The sequence below is a fragment of the Peromyscus californicus genome, unplaced genomic scaffold (genome assembly GCF_007827085.1).
Source record: "Peromyscus californicus insignis strain IS unplaced genomic scaffold, ASM782708v3 Scaffold_20__1_contigs__length_68692818, whole genome shotgun sequence".
Lineage (NCBI taxonomy): Eukaryota > Metazoa > Chordata > Mammalia > Rodentia > Cricetidae > Peromyscus > Peromyscus californicus.
In genome coordinates, this window is record NW_026294503.1 from 40,720,534 (window position 1) to 40,740,322 (window position 19,789).

The 19,789-nt window shown below is 50.3% G+C and overlaps 1 protein-coding gene across 1 annotated transcript in view; it reads right to left on the reverse strand.

The window, feature by feature from the left end:
- The window catches only part of Zc3h3 (zinc finger CCCH-type containing 3), an 81,918-nt gene that overhangs the window by 49,398 nt on the left and 12,731 nt on the right, over nucleotides 1-19,789 (reverse strand). The window contains exon 4 of the mRNA XM_052748039.1: nucleotides 356-506. Within this exon, the coding sequence (XP_052603999.1) occupies nucleotides 356-506 (151 nt within the window). The remainder of the gene's footprint in view (nucleotides 1-355; nucleotides 507-19,789) is intronic.

Below are 19,789 nucleotides of genomic sequence, written 5' to 3' on the forward strand. Positions count from 1 at the left end.
GAGCAAGGACACCCATGGACAGCTCATTGTAGAGGACCCAAATATGTCGGGGCAGCTGTACCCATGGTGCATGAGGTCCCACAAATTAGTAGGCTTGCTGACATCAGCAGTGGACATACGCACACATATATTTTTGTAAGCATGCCATATAAGCAAGCTGGCTGTGTATATGTTATACAAATTGCTAAACAAATGAAAAAAAAATTAGGCTGTTTGTCAATTAAGATGTTGCACACCATGTAGATCCTTGAAGAAGCTGAGATCCCAGAAGCCTCAGGTCTCAATCTTCAGCCCTCAATGCCTAGACAGTGAGCCAGTACCCAGGTTTGTAGACACCTAGATAAGGCCCTCCTACCTGGATAATGAGATTCGCCGGGCCCGCCAGGAGGGTAGAGATGAGGGGAAGGATGGAGCACTGAGGGGAGAAGTTGGGGTCTTCTTGACAATGCGATAGCGGGTCTTGATCACCTTATTGGAGGGTGGAGTCCGCAGGTGTGCATTGGAGGCTGCAAAGAAAACGCAGGCTTTAGCATGGATCAGCAGAGGCAGGGCTAGCAAGCCCTAAGGGCCCACGGCTATTTTCTGAGTTAAAGGAATCTCTATCACCCCTGGCCTCCAGCCTCACTCCTTGCATACACATAGATGTCTCCAAAGAGAGCCTGGCAGCTAAGGCTTTCAGAGGTGGGTGGTGTGGCCTCTGAGAGCCCAGAACATCCTCACAGCCATCATAACAGGATGGGGACACTGCATGACTGTTCCCAGTAGGAGCAGAAGCCCAGCAAGCTGATCCCCAGGCAACAGGGAGCCCTTACAAGTGAGAGTCCATACCAGGAACCCCTGGACTCCAAACTCCAAGGTTGGTCCCAGAGGCTGGAGCAGACAAAGTCCTGCCCCTGTGCATGGGAGGGGCACCAGAAAACTCAACTTCCTCTCCAGCACCTCCCAACACCATGCCCAAACAGATTTATGTACTTAATCACTGTTTTCATAACATTCTGTGGAGTGATATCCACGATGGCTTTTTCTTGCTGAATGTTTCTTGCAATTAGCAGGGATCTGTTTTGCCCGAGTTCCCTTCCACTTGATAGCCAGCAATTTCTCCATAGCTTCAAGGAACGCGCCTAATTGCCCGACTTTCATAATGTACAGCTCTAACTGCCCAGATAATTAAAGCTAACACGGCTGCCTCTCATGGCTGCTCCCCTCTGGCATGAGACACGGGGCCCTGAACAGAACCAAGCCAAACATACCCAGGTGGTCTGAGTCCCTTCAGTCTGTGCCTAGCTTCCTCCTGCTCCAGGAACACTCAAAGACACTTGTCTGTCCCTGCTCTGTATTCAGGCTGTGAGGAGCTCTGAGTGACCCAGCTGCTGTGACAGTTCCTGAGAGTAATCTGCTGGAGACCAGCAGAGCTCCCACATTTCAGCTTCCTGAAGCAGCACCTCAGCCAAACAGGCTCTGGAAAGGCCAGGGAAAAGATGAGCCCACATACCCACAGTGCCCACATCACAACTGTCCTTCCTCATTGAGATGTCACTGAAAGCCCCCTCCCTCAGGCACTGAATGCCCCACTTGCAGCAGAGCTACAGCTTCAACCAGGTTTTCAGTCAGCACACACACTGACTGTCTCAGGGTCACCTGGTCAAAGCCCTCCTGGGTTGTGTTGGGGCTGAGTGACCCTCAGAGTGACAGTGCAAGAGCTATCTGGTCCCAGGGAACAGAGGCAGATGTCAGCCAAAATGATGCCATAGCAGCATCTAGATGACTCATCCCAGCTACTCCCTCCACCTGCCATCACACCCTATTCAACAAGTTCTCTTTTCTTTTCTATTAAGAACTCAGTAAGAATGTATTAGTTAATCTATTTACTTATGTGTAGGTGAATGCACACACGCACATGTGTCACACCGCCCATGGGGAGGTCAGAAAACAACTGAGGGAAGTCTCCTTACACCATGTGGGCCCCAGGGATCAAATTCAGGTCCTCATACTGGGCAGCAAGTACCATTACCACTGAGCCATCTCACCAACTTTTCTGATTCTTTCTCTCTCTCTCTCTCTCTCTCTCTCTCTCTCTCTCTCTCTCTCTCTCTCTCTCTCAGCTTTGAAAAGTTTTATTTTATTTTATTTTTCTGATCTTCTCTTTTTTTCTCCCCCTTCTGGTTCTCTCTGTTCCCATCTTTGTCTGTCTCAGTCTCTCTCTCCTTCATGTCTACTTTATTTCCCATCTCCTAGTCTGTCTCTCTCCGAGTCTCTAAGAACAGCAGGTTCTGACCAAGGAGAAAACAGGAGTTCAGAAACCAAGCAGGAAGCTGCATTAGAGCTGGAAAGATGATTCAGCAGTTAACAACACTTACTGCTCTTGCGGAGGACCTAAGTTTGGTTCCCAGCACCCATATCAGGGCACTCATAACCACCTATAACTCCAGCTCCAGAGTTTCTGAAGCCCTTTCCTGACCTCTATAGGCACCTACACTTACATGCACGTACCCAAACATAGACACAGACACACACAGACACACACAGACACACACAGACACACACAGACACACACACACACACACACACACACACACACACACACACACTACATGCCTTTAATCCCAGCACTCAGGAGGCAGAGGCAAGCAGATCTCTGAATTCAAGGCTACCCTGATCTACATAGTGAGTTCTAGACCAGCCAGAGCTACATAAGTGAGACCATGTCTCAGAAAACTTAAATAAATAATACATATAGCTGGGCAGTAGTGGCGCATGCCTTTAATCCCAGCACTCTGGAGGCAGAGTCAGGCAGATCTCTGTGAGTTTGAGGCCAGCCTGGGCTACAAGTGAGTTCCAGGACAGGTGCCAAAGCTACACAGAGAAACCCTGTCTCGAAAAACCAAAATAATAATAATAATAATAATACATCTAAGAGAAGTTGCGTTACCTGGAAATCTGTGATCCTCGCTGAGTTACCAAAGTGAATCTGCAACTCTGAGCACTGCTCCTATAACCCAACATGTTTAGGACACAGGGGAGAGCCTGGTACACAGTGGGTATCAATAAATAAATGTTTGTTGAATTGGATTTTCAAGGTCTTAGAACCAAGGAGAGGCCAACGATCAATATGAGTTTGTTCCAACTAAGAGCTCAAGAACACAGGCATCCTCACTGTCAATAACCCAGAGATGACCTCACTGCCTGCAAGCCCAGCCCCAGGCTTTTGCTTCTTCCTGAGACGAGAATGTGGCCGATTGGAACCATTCCTTCTCTACATGGGAAGCCTACAGTTGGGCTATCTGAGGCCAGCATTCCCAGTAGACAAGGGCATATCAACCAGAGCAATGCTCAAGGATCAACCTGCTTGCTCCCCATGCTAAGGTCAATACACAGAAGGCTCCAGGACTCCTAATAACTAACCAGCAACTTCTTCTGTTCATGCCCTGCTCATGGGTCTCCTAAGTTTATGCATGGCTACTGAGACACAAATCCTAAAACTCACCCACAGCTTAGAGCCACAAAGCTTAGTTCTACAGCCCAGCATACTCCAATGGCAAGAGCTAGGGCTGGGCTGTGCTGGAACCATGTTCCACCTGACAACCTGCACCAGGTCCAAACCGGCTCTGCTCCTGTTCCCTGGCCATCTTGTCAGCTACCATAACCTTCCCTTATCCAGCAGATGTTACACCTCCTCAGGGAAGCCCTCCACCTCCACTTCCCACAGGACTGAATTCTAGAAAGGATCTCCCCTATGCAGCAGCTCAGAACAGTCAGGACTTGAGTGGCAGCACCTAGGCTGAGGTCTCTGCTGTTCTCATTCTTCTGCTAGCAAGCCTAAGATCAAATTTCTTCACTAACTTCCTGCATTTCATTTATTAGTGTCCAACTGTCACACCAAGAAAATACAAGGTAACAGCCAGGTAGTGGAGGCACATGTCTTTAATCCCAGCACTCAGGAGGCAGAGGCAGGCGGATCTCTGTGAGTTCGAGGCCAGTCTGGTCTACAGAACGAGATCCAGAACAGGCACCAAAACTACACAGAGAAACCCTGTCTCAAAAAAACCTAAAAAAAAAAAAAAAAAGGTAACAACTCAGACTCTCTGACTTCCTATCACTGTAAAGCAAGGTGGGACATTTTCACACAACATCACCCCTATCATGGTCCCAAGGAACAGCTCTCTCATGAGAGTAAAACGATTTGAAGGATTCACAAAGAGGATTATGAAGCTCGTCCACCCAATAGTGGGGCTGCATCCCCTAGTCTGGTCCCAAACTATTCATCGTGCCCAGCCTTTCTGGGTAGACAGCTTAGATATATTCATGACAATGACCCCAGGGATATAGGGCAAATTGTCAGACAGATGGGCTGCAGAAATGAAAAAAAAAAAAAAAAAGAAACAAAACCGGATGCAGTAGCCAGCAGGAGCAAGGGTTTGTAAGACTGTGCTTAGCACACAGGGACCAGACAGGCTGCAAGGAGGATGGGCCCCTCCCTGGTAGACGGGGGCTAAAGACTTAGAGCTCCTGGGCAGCCAGACTCACTGTCAGGAACAGCTTGGGCCCTCCTCCCAGAGGACACAGGTGGGGGCAGCCCACCCCGCCTTGCTGGCTGAAGGGTTTTGTGTAGATAATCATGTTATTTAGATAGGATGTTGGTTTAATTCCCTTCATTACAGACTCCCAGGGCTGTAATTTTTTTTCTCCGCATGATGTATCCCCTGTGGCACGCTTCACTCAAATCAAGGCCCTCGCGCCTTTATTGCCGACGCTGCCCTAGCTGTGTTATCAGGCCCACACATGCAGCCCTCTCCGCCCGCCGTCCAGAGGTCACTTCTAATGACTAATCGAACTCATTAGCTTTCCTAATTAAAAACTTTACTACCGCAATGGAAGACAAACTACAAAAAAACTGCTGGCATCATATTTGAATGGGATATGAGCCCCATCTATCAGCAGGGCTCCAGCTCCTGTCCAAGGCTGAACTCTCTGGCTGTGAGGTTCAACACCCTCACTCCCAGGCTGGGGGCTGGTCAGGAGCAGCAGCTCTAGGGGACTCTCAAGAGCATGGTTGTACCCTCCCTCATCAGGAGGGAAGAAGTGAGACCACTCAGTCCAGAAAGTCTGGACAGCCCCAAAGTGGCTGAGTAGGGGGTCTAGGAGTCAGCCATGTCCAGCAGCACTGCTCTCTAAGTGGATGACCTGGGGTCTAGGAGTCAGCCATGTCCAGCAGCACTGCTCTCTAAGTGGATGACCTGGGGTCTAGGAGTCAGCCATGTCCAGCAGCACTGCTTTCTAAGTGGATGACCTGGGGTCTAGGAGTCAGCCACTGTCCAGCAGCACTGCTTTCTAAGTGGATGACCTGGGGTCTAGGAGTCAGCCACTGTCCAGAAGCACTGCTCTCTAAGTGGCTCCACCACAGATGGCAGAATCCTCTGACAGGTGTCCCAGGCAAGAGTTGAGAAGCAGTTCAGACTTTTATGGGACTTCAAAGGTAAATGACTAGGAAGAAAATAAGTTGCTAACTTCACAACCAGTTAATATATAGGGTGATATGAGAACTAGTACTTTGTACAAAGAAATACCTAAGGCAACCCAGGGAAAAGCTGCTTCCCCACCTCTTCCTCCAGCCAGCTGAAGAGCCAAGGGAAGCATTCTGGCCACAAAAGCCACACAAGCTCCCCTAGGAAAGGAAAAGACACTGAGGTGGAGGCTTGCCCCATCCACAGGAGCAGAAAGCCAAAAAATTTCTGACCACGCCCAAGAGTGGTGTCCATCAACCCTAGCTGGGCCCCAGAAACAGGCAGGTGAAACAGCAGCAGCTTCTGCTGGGATGGCTAGCACAGGACAGTAGGAGTCTTCAGCAGAGTGAGCTCTGGCTTAAGAAAATATCCTTCCATTCCAACCAGGTCAGCTAAGATGGAGGCCAGAAACTGGCACCCAAGCACAGAATGTGCCAGGGTCAGCCATCAGGCAGAGATGCCAATGGAACAGGAGAAGTGGGGCCTACAAAGAAGAATATGACCTGCCTGACAGAACTCTGAAAATTACTCCAAGTTCTGGACAGTGAAGATGCTGGGAAACAGGCAGGCAGGGGTCAGATCCCTAGGAAGACTGTAGCACTCCAGGATACATGCGGAGAGAGCAGAGACAGAAGGCCATCTGGAGCTGGCTTCTCAGAGTTGTTATAGTACTACCCAGGTTGAGGACCCTTCATGGTTGAGGACAGGGGACTAAGCCACAGACATGGCTACAGGGCTGAGAGTATCTGCCCAGTCAGGCTCGCTGCCTCTAATTCCAGATGATTCAACTTTCTTCATATATTGCCTAATCTGCTTTTTATCAACAGCTACCCTGACACTTCTTCAATATCTTCAAACTGTCTATACTCTTCACTGGCTAAGTCAACTCTAAGAACTCATCACGGATCAGCTCTTCCAGAAGCCACATTGATTTCTACTCTGCTCCATAAACTATACTTCCCTTTCCACTCGGCTCCTAGACTAGCTGTCCTGTCTGTCCATCAACAGCATCTTCTTCCATGGTCCCCACCTCATGATCAGCATGGGCAGTCTCTAACCAGCTCACGGTGGCACTGGCTAAATGTATACATCCAACTCTCTTTTGTCAGGGACAGGAGTCCAAAGGGTCTTTCCCTCCTCGTGTCACAGTTTCTGATGAGATGCAAGCGCTAGGCCAGCTCAGGGTCTGTCCTGGTGCAACTGGCCTGGGAGAAGAAACATGAGCATGAGGTAGGGAGCGGCAACCACCAGTCTGACCTCCTTCACTGGCACAGGCCGGTGGTAGTGAGCTCCAGTACAAAGAGCCTGCAGGAACATGTTGACACAGATGGGGTTATGCCTACCACCTTGGCCTGGTAAATGCTCCCTAATGTGACCCAATACTACCACACACCTGCATGCCCACCCACTTTCTCTTTAAGTCCTTTTCTTCTGCCTTACACACTATTCTTGCCATCCCATAGTTCAAGAGTTGTGCCTGAGTCCCCACAACTGCAGAAGGGCTCCAGAGCCAAGGCACAGCCGTTATCCTATGAGAGTACACTTCCCACAATTAATTGCCTAATTAGTTGTGTTACAATAGATGGTCCAGTACCATATGTACACACAGGGGCAAGACAGGAAACATCATTCCAGACATTCCAGAGCAACTTTCCAGAGAACCTGGCTCTGAAGAGCAGAGGCAATCACAGATTACATCCACAGGCCAAGACCAGAGAAATGCCAGGGCTTCAAGAAGCAGGGACAGTCCTAGACAAGGGTACCCTAATCCCTGGTAAAAATGGAGAGATAAACTAGAGATGGCCAGGTACTCAGCAAGGACCTGACAAGTCAGGCCCCTTTCTCAAGCCTGGGTGTTCTGCTCATGTGACAGTGCCCTGTCTTTCTTGAGTTGGGCTAGGAAGGGGCTGAAGGGCAGGTCCAGCAGTGGAGGGGCAAGAATGGACCCCTTGCCTATTCTGGGATGAGCAAGAAGTAGTGGTAGTGAGAAGCCATTTGAGCTTAGTGGCTTCTGGGCAGACTCTCAGCAGCTGAGACAGCACAATGGGAGGGGATACCGTCTTATTCCATGCAATTCCCACTTCCCAGAGGCCCTGTCTCTTCTGCTGCAGTCAGCAGGTGCCCTGGGGGACACTAGTCCTCTCCAGCAACCTGTCCCCCTCCACAACTCGTGCAGAAAGACTACATGTTACATATAGACAGGCATAAGAGGCCAGCACTCAGGTCTGTCTCTGCAGAGCCAGTATGGTGTACCCTGCCAGCACAAGGCCCTGTCAGACAGCCTCTTCCCCACAACTGCTGAATTGCACTCTTGGGAAAATGGCCACAAAATTCTAAACAGAACATGCAGCATACATTTCTGAAAGGCCTCTGCTCCTACATTTAAAACCGTGACGTACATCTGAGCTGTCTGCAAACCCCACAGGCCTGGAAGGAGCACAGTGCCCACTAGTGCAGCAGGAAGGAGCAGAGGCAGTGTCAGCAGGACTTTGTGTCTCTCACAGAAAGCAGGGCGGGCAAGAGCCGTTCCTGGGTGAGCAGGCTCTTCCTGACTCGAGCAGACATACCCTACCCTATAAAGGCCTGGGGCTGGGATCTGAGATAATGCACATTGTAGTCCACACTGTGGCCAGGTGGCATAGTCAGAGTGACCAGAGCTTGGGGCCATAGCAAGACCTAACCAAAGTGAGGACCATGGAATCAGCCACCTCCTGACCACAGGGGGGCACCTCAGCCCACAGCTCATCACTCCTGGGGAACACAGGTATGTGTGATTATTATTCCCTGAGGTAGTTGAGGGAAATTCAAACAAGGTAGACTCTGACACTCCTGTGTTATAATGGAGGAGAAAGGATCCAAAAGAGACTATTCTATTTGGGACTCCCTATGCCACCAAAAACCCATCCTGCTCCTCCCATAAGACTGTGGGACCGTCTCTGGCTCAGGACCATTTCTCTCCTGTTTCTGCCATACCAAAGCTTGCCTAGAACCACAGAGTCAAATGCCCCTGCCCCAGGCTCTGCCTCAGCTTTTCTCAGTGTATGATTGTAGCTGTACCACATAGATTGGTTTCTGCACAGACATGCAAAACACATACACACACACACACACACACACACACACACACACACACACACACACACACACACACACAATCTAATTTCCTTTTTCCATACCTCAGTGGCCAGCTTTCCAAGTATGACACCAATAGCTCCTATACAAGGTAAAGCCAAGGCTCCAGTTTTCATCCTCCCAGCCTGCTCAGCTCTGTGCCAGACCAAACTACGGGTAACTCTATACTGGAACTAGGACATCCTGCTCGGGGGCCAGCCAAAGGAAATGATAGCTCCTGCAGAACCCAGCCTTGAAGCCCTAAGCTTACTGCTTGGGAATACACTTGGGGAGGAACATTTGTGTATGGCACCAACAGCGAGGTCCCTACTGACACTAGGTAAAGTCAAAGACTGACCACAGGCCAGAGGTGGAGGCTCCTTAGTGTGCATCTCTCAAGCTTTCTGATCTCTGACCATCTCCATCATCACCTCTTATCCGGAAGAAAGTCTGTAACTAGGCTTGGCTGTGTCAGTGTGTGGCATCTGCTTCTAGGGAGCTGAGGCACATTACCTCATTCACTCAGGCCCCATTCACTCCACCCAGCAATAACTCCCTCCACTGGACCATGGATGTATAGAACCAGCACTGCTTCCCACTTATTAGTTCATGCCACTGTATACCCAGACAGCATAAAGTCCAGTTCTTAGCGGGGTCCCAAGTCTGTCTACTGGGTCCTGACCCTACCTAGACCCACTGGAAGCCTACCCTCTGCCTTCTGGTCCCTGACACCTAGCTAGGAAGCTCTAACTGCTTTCCTTTTCCAGACACCACGAATGGAGCATGTGCTGCCTCTCACCCTCAGTCACGGCAGCCAGGCGGCCAGCAGCAGGGCCTCTTAGAGCACAGGAAATCATCAGTACTGATGAGAACTGCATCCCAGTCTGTTCATGCACGACACCTGCCTCCCTGATGGTGGCACTGGCAAGCTGTGGGGACCAACGACTGTGAGAGGAAGCAAAATCAAAGCAGACAAAGCTGAAGGCCTGCCCCTGGCCCCAGCTTCCCAGGCGCCCTAGACCCTCAACTATTTAGGGAGGCAGCAGCCAAATGACCTGACATCCCTGTCACTAGAGCAGAGAGTTCTCTGCTTCTCATGCTCTCACATAAAACAATGCCAACCATATGGCAGAACTGAAGGTCATGGCAGCCCTTCAATATACTGATAAGACAACAACAGCGAGACATACAAGAACTGAGAGCAGCCTGCCTATACCACCTAACACAGAGGCTCAGCACACGGGTCCAGCTCAGGCCACATGGGTACCAGGGCAAACAGTCTTTGCAGGAGCCTCTAAAAGACACATAGGGCTCAACTCCTACTCTTACTAGTCTGTCAATGATTACAGAGGCATTGCATCCCCTGTCCATGACAACTGCTAGAATCATGCCTGCCCACTTGAACTTGGCCTCCTATGCCTGTCCACACCTCTACCCATGCCCATGTCTCCATCTATGCCCACAAACTATAGGCAGATTTCTGTCTGTCTGCACACAAGTGTAATGCCAACCTAAACTAGTCCCAAAGACCACTCATACTTAATGCTCCAATAACTGACCAGTGTCAGCCCAGGTCTTTAGAGCAAGGAGTTCCACCCACCTACTCTCACCCATGAAGACACAGCCCATAAGGTTACATCTGTATTATCACAACAAAACTCCTGCCCTCCCAACCACCCTCCTTTGAGAAAGAGTCATCCTTGTGCTTCCAAAGCTTGTCTGTCTGTTTTTCTAAATAAGACAGGATGGCAGCTAAGGCAGGGAGCGACTGGTGAACCCTCCCCACCACCATGCTGGCACGGCAGGAGCTGCCAGAGACCGTGCTCTAACAAGCTTCAGATGTGGGATGACTGGAATCTCAAAGTATGAATTTTTATGAGTCTAATAAATCACTCTACTTTTCCTGTGTTTGATAGTTCCCAGCAAATCAAAAGGGAAAAGACATGCCACAAGCAGCCAGGTCCTTAGGTCTAGGGGTGGGCACAAGCAGCCCCACAGATGATGGGGCATCTCAGGCCCCTCCTGAACACCCTGGCTCTGTACTCTGAGGACAAGGCCAGTATGTCCAGCAGGCTCCTTGGGAACAGCAGCAAGGCAACGTGCAGGTAGAAGTTCATTAGCTTCTAGGAAGGCCCTGCCAGAATCCCCAAATGGTAGAAAAACATGCCTCAAGTCCTTACCAGCAGAGGAGGACTTTACAGTCATATGGGCAGTTAGAGCAACAGGCCTTCTAGTTTCCAGTCAGAATCTGTACGAGAGACAGGGACACATGTGTACACACACACATACATATATGCTCACCCAACATAAAAATAGCAGGAGACCCAGCCCCGTGAGAGGAGGAGGCTCTCTGGTATCACATCCTGGGCCCATCTCAGGTACCTGACCGAGACCCAGAAACTTCAGCTGTTCTGTCCTCTCGGGTGAACATGGTTCAGTGGCTGTCTGAATCCCCTAGCCCACAGCTGGCTTGTCATCAGCCTTCAATGCAGCACCATGGAAACAAGGAATCCATCTTTGACAAACATTTACAGATTATCAAATCACAACGGCAGCCCCAGACAGGGCCATAAGTCACCCTAAGCAGCCATTCACACTGCAGTCTGAGGAGTTTGGGCAGCTCGGTGATGACAAATAACTGCTGTCAACCACCCTGTCCCCCTGTGCAAGATCCGTATTCTCTGTTGTTCCACACTACCTGGTGTTTAATGACAACACTGTCAGCCCAACACTCAGCCACCAAAGCCGCTGCCGCCTCAGACTGTCAGAGCCCTATTAGAGGGAAGATTGAGACCCTACTCTTCCTAAAGTCACTCAAGCAACACAAGCTGCTAGTTCCTGTAATTATTGTGCGCTAGCCATCGATCGTGCACGACACCTGACCCGCCTGTATGAAATGGGAGTAGTTTGCTGTGTGACAGTCGCTATAGATTATGGGGGGGCTGGATCTCCCCTCCCCTTCTAACCATCACTCTACCCGACCTTACAGGCTGGTGAAGGAAGAAGGGAAGACAGTGCTACCCACCATCAGAGAGCTGTCACCACAGGGTGGAAGCAGGCCTGCCCTGCACCTCAGGGGCTGCCCAGGTAGCCCCTGACCGGCTTGCAGCTTTCCCCAGTTAACTTCAAGTCCCAGGCTGACTAGAGGACAGCCTTCTCCACTTCAATACTCTACACATATGGAAAAGGACCTTCCTTGGTACTGTGGTCCTGCCTGGACCATGGATCACGATGATTTCACCTCGTTGATCTGCTGTGACACTAGCTCCAAGTATGCAGAGGCACAGTGCTCCCTCTGTCCCATAGGACCACTTAGAGCCCCAAACCACAATGTAGCACACACCAAAGATGAAAACCTGCTCCTAACCCTGATGCCCCTATCGCTAAGGGTATGGACAGCCCCAGCTCACCCAACTGGGTTCATCCTTGCTCTACCGTCCTTGTGACTTGGGGACCCTGTGATCCTTCCCCTCTACCTTGGGATGCTTATGTCCCCATGCCCTCTAGAGACCATGCCTGCACATGGAAGTCAGTCAGACTCCCAGATATGCATGGGCATAAGCACAGTACCAGAGGACAGGGCCTGCCTGTGCCAGCACAGTACCTCTAGGCTCTGAGTGAGGTACAGGCAGAATGCTCAGACCCTCCTCAATTTCAGGGGACAGGCCATAGTGACCTTTTAATGGAGATTCAGGTCCCCTCAATTTCTGTTAGTCACAGCTAGCTACATCCCCAGAACGCCAGGCCCTGCCATGTAAACATCAGCATGATGTTCAAGGCAAGGTGGGAGGAGAGCCCAAAGGTCAGGCTGTGTCTCTGAGGCCCCCAAGAAACTGGGCTGCTTAAGTTATTAAATGATTCCATTGGACAGTCAGGTAAGGAAACAGCCTCAGCTTATCCCAAAGAGCCACAGACTGAACCACCACTGGGCTCATTCCCTCCTATCCATAGCTGTGAGTTGCATGTGACCTTCCCACGAGTGGAGTCTGGCTGGACTCTGGAGTCAAGAGGATAAATCACAAGCTGAGTGGCTGCTGCCAGATGGCCTGAGGTCCTAACTTCATCTTACAAACTCCCCCAGAGGGCATGAGCATCCTGCTCAGCACAGCCTGGCCTTCTCTTGGAATCCCTCCTCTACTCCCTGAGTCAGAGCCAGGAAAAGATGCTCTGAAAAGAAGCCTGGAAACCACACTCTATAAAGACAGCCACAACTAAGGAGAAGCTGTCTTCCTCTTGTTAACATTGGGTTACCAGGCCCTTCTTGGCAACCCTGGCCTTTTACTATGGAGAAGTAGGCCAGCTGCAGAGGAGAACCCTTGGACCTAGGCCTCACTGCCAGGACCTTTGGGAGTCCGTCACTGAGCCTGCACTGTGATCAGCACCGAGGACAGGCCCATTAAGCAAGTCAGATGGCAGGGTGAGAACTACTCTCGAAAAAGATCTGGTTCATATCACAGCTTCCAGAAAACATGCTCACCTGTGCTTCTGCACACACACACACCCACACAGATGCAGGCATGCACACATGCAAGGCCTGCCCACAGAGCTGACAGTGCAGACTGGGGCCTTGAGAAATCAGCAAGAACTTCCCACTACCCTCAGCCCAGTGAAGGCCCCAACAGACAGCAGGGCTCCCTCTCTGGCCTCAAATGAAGCCCACTGGTAGGATAGGCACTATCACCCTCAAAACATGAAACATACATCCTTTTCCTCCAGAGTCTCTCATCCAGTAGCAATGACATCATATGCCTCAACATCTCCTGGTAATGTCCCCTCAGGAGCGAAGAACCTGCTAGCGCCTAAGGCCAGGAAGCAGTAGTTGCTGTACGAGGCCAGAGGATGTCCTGGAGAGGAAGGGTCGTCAATATAGCACAGCACAGCACCTGTGAGAGCCAGGAATACATCTGACCACAAGACCCTCCAACAAGGAGGGAAGGAGGGAGCAGAAGGAACCACGCTGTGGTCTGGGGAAGAGCTGAGAGGTGCACAGCCCAGCAGGTGGCAGTCAACTAGAATTAGAGCAGACAGCTGCAGTGGCAGACTGGTGGATGGATCTTCAAACAGTACTGACCCACTCCCAGGTGCAGCCCTCAAACTCACCTACAGGACCCAAGGACTGAGGGCTCAAGGGGGGGTGCCTTCTCTGGGTTAACAGCACCCAGAGGAGCTTCACACAATAGCAGATAATCCTGAACCATCCCAAACCAGTATCAACAACCCAAGCCTTGCCCCCATGGCCCACCTGACCACGAGACCTATAGAAGGAACCCCACCCTGGGACCTGAAGCCTAGATACAAAGGCAGAACTACCACTGACCCTGCCCATCTAGAAGGCATAGTCAGAAGCCAGGTGGGCTTCTCCAGGACCCAAGGAGGAGCTTACAGAAGACAGACAGATGTTACATAGGCCTCTGGAGTTGGAGCAGGTGAGGTCCTAAAAAAAAAAATGAAAGGAATGAGTACTCTAGACTGATATCTCCCAGGAGGGCAAGCCCAGCATGGGCTCCTCTGCTGGGCTTGAAGGAAGAAGGTTCGCAGCACTACAGAGTGGAGAAGAGCAAATGATGGTCTGAGCCTAGAAAACAAGTCTCGGGAGACAATCCCCAAAACACTGGTCTTAGTTCAACCTTCTAGACATCCAGTAATGACTACACAGGACTAGACTTTGCAGCATGACCATAGCTCAAACGGGCTTGGTGTCCACATATGAAACCCTCAGAACTCCAGGGCATCCTGAGAGACAAACATGAGGATTCTGCTGCCAGATGCCAGACTGCCCAACCCTCTCCAAAAACCTTCTCAGGCGGCTAGGGCTCCACAAAGTAGCCAATATCTCAACCCGGGATTTATCCTCTGTAGGTGACACCAACCCACCGCAGGAGCCAGAGCTTCTACCAGAGCCATGCACCCTACCACTTACACACTCTGTACTGATGCAGAAAGGGCATTAAGAGAAGAGCTGCCAGATCCCATCAGAGCCGGTGCAGTTTTGAATTCTCTGTAAAGAAGAAACACCCAGCTTTAAGACTAATTTAGATGAGCAGATGACAAAGGATGACAAGACAGGCTGGAGGGCCAAACTACAGGATGTCTGCAGTCTGAGGTACCAGTCACAGCCCTGCATGTAAGAGCCTGGGTTCTGATGACTGTACCACAGGAAAGGCATCCAGGACAGCAACCTATCTCATAGGTTCCCCCAACCATACTTTAACAAGCTAAGAGGGGTCTATGTGCCATGAACAGAGATCTCTGAGCACAGTACTTTATCCTATACATATGGAGCACTGGGTTCCCTCAGCATGTCCCAAGTGGGCCCTGGAGCAGGGTAGCTGACATGGAGCAGGTTCAGGGGGGCTCTGAAATCTACTCCCTCAGCACAGCTATGTCAGGTAGATAGCAACTCCCCAGAACCTGTCATCCACTGAGACTCAACAAGTTTCCTGATAGTTGGCTGGGACTGTCACAGCCTCAAGGAAGTTACTCATGTAAGCACTCAGAATTCTAGGGCATCCTGTGAGACACATGGGGATTCTGCTTCCAACTATTAGAATATCCAGCCCTTTCCAAAACTTTTTTCTCGGGTGGCTAGGACTAAGAAAGTAGCCCAAGGTCATGACCCAGGAATTATCCTCTGTAGGTAACACCAACTCACTGCAGGAAGTGGGCTACTTACTTGAATTCTGATGTCCCAGGTAGATGCCATACTCTCCAAGGAGGAGAAAGAAAGGACACAGGCAAGATTCTAGTCAGGCCCTATGTTGAACTACATTAGCCAGGTCTACCTGGCTGAGAGATCCAAATGAGACAGGAGGCCCAGAACCAGCTGTGACCCTAAGCCTACTCCACCCCCCTCAACCAGCAGAAGGCCAGGCAGCAGCCTGTGACTGGTTATATGACAGGTGCCCATCCATGGCAGCCTGTGCATTAGCCCCAGGGGAGAAGATTAGCTCCTCTGAGTGTTTGCATACAGCCAACATCTCCCCCTGGGCATCACCTTCAGGGCAAAGGGGGGAAAGCCATGTTCCCTTGCTCAGGGCTCAGGGCTGTGGGACTCAGGGCTGTGAAAGAGAATGGGGAAGACAGGGGTTTGCTTCTAGTCAGAAGACTCCTCTACAGCAGTGACCTGCCAGTCCACAAACTGGATACTTTGTCCTGACTCCGCAGGGACCAGTCAGCAGTGGAAATAAGCATGCAGGCCATGCACAGCTGCTGGCCCCTGGGGAAGCCCCTAAAGACCCATGGATCAAAAGCACCAAAACAAAGATTGGGACCCAGGGGCTTATCTCCAAGGCCAGGGTTCCTTCCTGCCAGGCCTGAGAGACAGACATGCAAACAAAGCCACAAATAACTGGACACTTAATGATCACAAGCTGCTGGATTTATAGTCACCATACCCAGCTATAGATTTTCTTTGTAAATTTCATCAATTTCTATGCATTTAGACTAAATCTTCAATTTAGAAGGCCGTGAGCCCTCAAAAGGCCCCAGCTATGTGAATGTAGTGCTTTCTTGACCACTCCTGGCCCTGAAGACTTCCTCTCCAGCAGGCTTTGTCTCATCCATGTTTCCTCCTGTGTAAGGAATGAGAACCCTTTACAGTAAACAAGTTATTGTTGGCAACACTAAGCCACAACCATGTCCATGGACACAAGAGAGGGGATGAACAATCAGAAAATCCACGAAAAGTAGAAGGCTACAGTGAATGCAGTCTCCTCTCCAGGAATTCCCATGATATCACACATAGCCCAGCCCTGGGACGGCCACACCCCCAGATCCTGTAGCTACAGATCTTCCTTTGGTGGAACCACCAGAGGGACCGAAGCATCAAGGGAAAGGAAGGCATTCAGTTCCAGATTCCAGTGAGCAAGACATCATGAGAGGATGGATCTCCATCTAAGTCACATGTTCCCACAGAGGACATAGGCCAGGAAGGCTGCAGTTGTCAAGAGGAAGGCCGCAAGGGGAGGCCTCAGTCTGGGGAGTTCCATCCAAGAGCACCACAAACGGCCTTCCAGCCAGCCTGACCTAGACTCTGACTGCAGTAACTCCTCAAGGAGCAAGTACATAGAAACAACTAAAGCCGCAGCTCTCCATGACACAGGGCAACAACACAGGCTATCCGCGAGGAGTCCCAGAGAGGATCCAGTGCTGATGGTGTAGCAGAAGACTCCTCAAGCCAGTCCAACGACTCACTGCAATGAATATTTGCAAATAACGCTGTCTGGGCAAAAGGGTATACTGTGTGACACGCCGTGACACGCCACAGCTTCCACGGGAGGTTGCAAGGGCGGAGGGCAGATATCAAAGGACGGGGAGATGAGTGGGATTGAAGTGTATGGCGTGATATTCACAAAGAATCAATAAAAAGTTTAAAAGAGGCCGGGCAGTGGTGGCACATGCCTTGAATTCCAGCACTCGGGAGGCAGAGGCAGGCAGATCTCTGTGAGTTCAAGGCCAGCCTGGTCTACAGAGTGAGATCCAGGATAGGCACCAAAACTACACAGAGAAACCCTGTCTTGAAAAACTTAAAAACAACTGTGGCAGGCTGAATGCTCAGCTCAGTGCCACAAAGCATGCAAAGCAGTTGTAAGGCCCTGAGTTCAAACTGCAGCACAAAGGCATTAAAGTGTTATTAACAGGTTTTCTCTAGACTTGGACTTGAGAAAATGACTAGATGAAAGTCAGATGTGGTTGTGCATACCTTTGATCCTAGCATTCAGTACTCAGGAGGCAGAGCCAGGTGGGTCTCTGTGAGTTTCAGGCCAGCCAGAACAACATTGTTTTCAAGTGTAATTTACAAAACCACAAGTTGAGCTATAAATCTGCAGAAACATCAAATGGTCTGAAATCCAACTGCACACACAAACTGAAATCATTAGTTAAAATAATAACTTCAAAATCCCCACATGTTTGCAAATTAAGAAGTACCTTTTATAACTCATGGGTCAAAGGGGGAAAAGTCACATGAAAACTATAAAGTATTTGGAGAAAAACCAAGTTAACTTACAGAAAACAGCTAAAGCAGGCCAGCAAGATGGCTCAGCAGATAAAAGCTCTTGCCACCAAGCCTGATAACCTGAGTTCAATCCCCAGAACCCATATGGTGGAAGGCATCCTCCGACCTCCACACGCATGGTGTGGTACATGTGGCACACTATGTATACACACACACACACACACACACACACACACACACACACACACACACACACACAAATGTAATAATTTTGAAAAGCTACACCTAGAATGAAATTCTAACAGACTGCACATTTAGACAGCCATAGAGCTTCCATCCCACCCACTGCTTCCTCAGATACTCAGGTTGACCAGACTCTGCGGTAGGTGAGGTCCTAACATGAACCCCTCCCTATCTGGTCTCATTGCTTGCTGACTTTCAAGCACTGTTAACCCCAACCAATCCTCACTCTCGGGGCAGATCAGGGTCCCTGGCATGGGAGGCAAAGTGACTTACAGCCCTTGCCTTCAGATACTCACCAGTATCTGATGTCCAGTAGCCCTGATGCCCAAATCAAGTTGTGGGGAAAGGAAGCCATCCTGAGCTAGAACCAGATGAACCCCACCCACGCATGTATTTCCCTTTAAAAATAAGAAGACCCAGGCATGAAGGAAAGAGCCAAAGAATGTTTTTAGAGACTCTTTGAGCAAAGCATAACCTCAGAGACCCTAAACATAGCTGTCAGTCGTAAGGCCCAGAACTACTGGCTAAGCAGAGCAGCAGGAACAGGCCCAGCCAGCTGGCTGCTCATGTCAAACTCAGACACACCCTGGCTAATTTCAGAATGTCATCATTGGGCTCCAGCACAGGCGCAAAACAGGGTCTCTGGACAACCCTCAAGCAGCAATGGCAGTCTGACCTCTAGCCCCATGAAGCCATACCCTGCTCCTCACCACAAGGCCAGTCCATGAAGAGAGAGGGGCTCCACATTCAGCTACCTCTCCCCAGAACCCTCGGCAGACACCTCCTATGCCCCATAGGCCTGGCTGTCCTCCTCAGCCAGCCCTAGCTGGGGTGCCGCCCTGAAGCTCCCAGTGCGATTCTGCAGGGAATAATACCCTTTCTATCTAGTGTCCTTGACCAGAGGAGATCAGGTCAGGTCCTTTCCCTGTGGAGAGGCAACCCAGGAAGGCTCCCTGGCAAGAAGACAAGAGGAACCCTGCCTATTCCAGAACACTGTGTCCCAACTACCCACCTGTCCAGCTGTCTTAAGCAGTAAAAAAATTCTACATGGAATGCTCTCAAACCCATCATGAGTATACCCTTCTAAGTCAGGCAACTTCCAACATCATTCCATAGGACTCATGTCTCAAAGCACTAATCATAGTGCTGCTGCCTCTGGCTCTGCATGGTTCTAGAGGGTCCCCCATCTTAGGAAAAGTAGACCTGAGAAGAGCCCTTGAACAGCCTAAGTCATGAACTGGTGACCAAAGCCAGGTTGTCTGGTACATTGTGCCATCTCTGCTCTCCATCATGTGAAACATCTTGACTTGGGGATTTAGAGGGAGGGGTTGTCTGAATCCTTACAGCATCGTCTGCCAAACCCATGTAGGATACCCAGGTTTAAGCCCCAAATGCTTTAAGAAGCAATATCAGGCAGGGAACCACTGTAGACACAGTACCACAGACAAAACAGCACTCACAGGAACAAGCTGGGTGGAACTCATCAAGTACCTCTCCCGACCAGAGGGGTATGCCCCCGGCTCACAGAGTTCTGTCACCTGCCCCATTACAGTGAGATTGACGACCTTCCTAAGACCACCAACCACCTAACTGGGGACTAGCCAACACAAAAAGGTTACTGGAAAGCTGCCCACTATCAGGACACAGCCCAACACTGGAAAGCTATACACTAAGGCTGGCACATGGGCTGTGCCCTGACCCCTGAATCTATCCTACACTCGTAACACAGGTTTGGGTATGGGCCCCTTTCCTGGCCTACCTAGAGCCCTGTCACTATGTCCTGAAACCTACAACCTACCACAAATTGGTACTAACTCCACATTAGGGGCATTTGCCTGCAGCTGGCACCCATCCCACTGTCAGGCAGCAAACAAAGGATGAGTATGCTAAATTGTATCCACATGCTGCCTCTAGGCCTTGCTGACTGTGCTTGAGTACAGACCAGGTCATGGGGGATGATTTCCAGGACAGTTCCTAT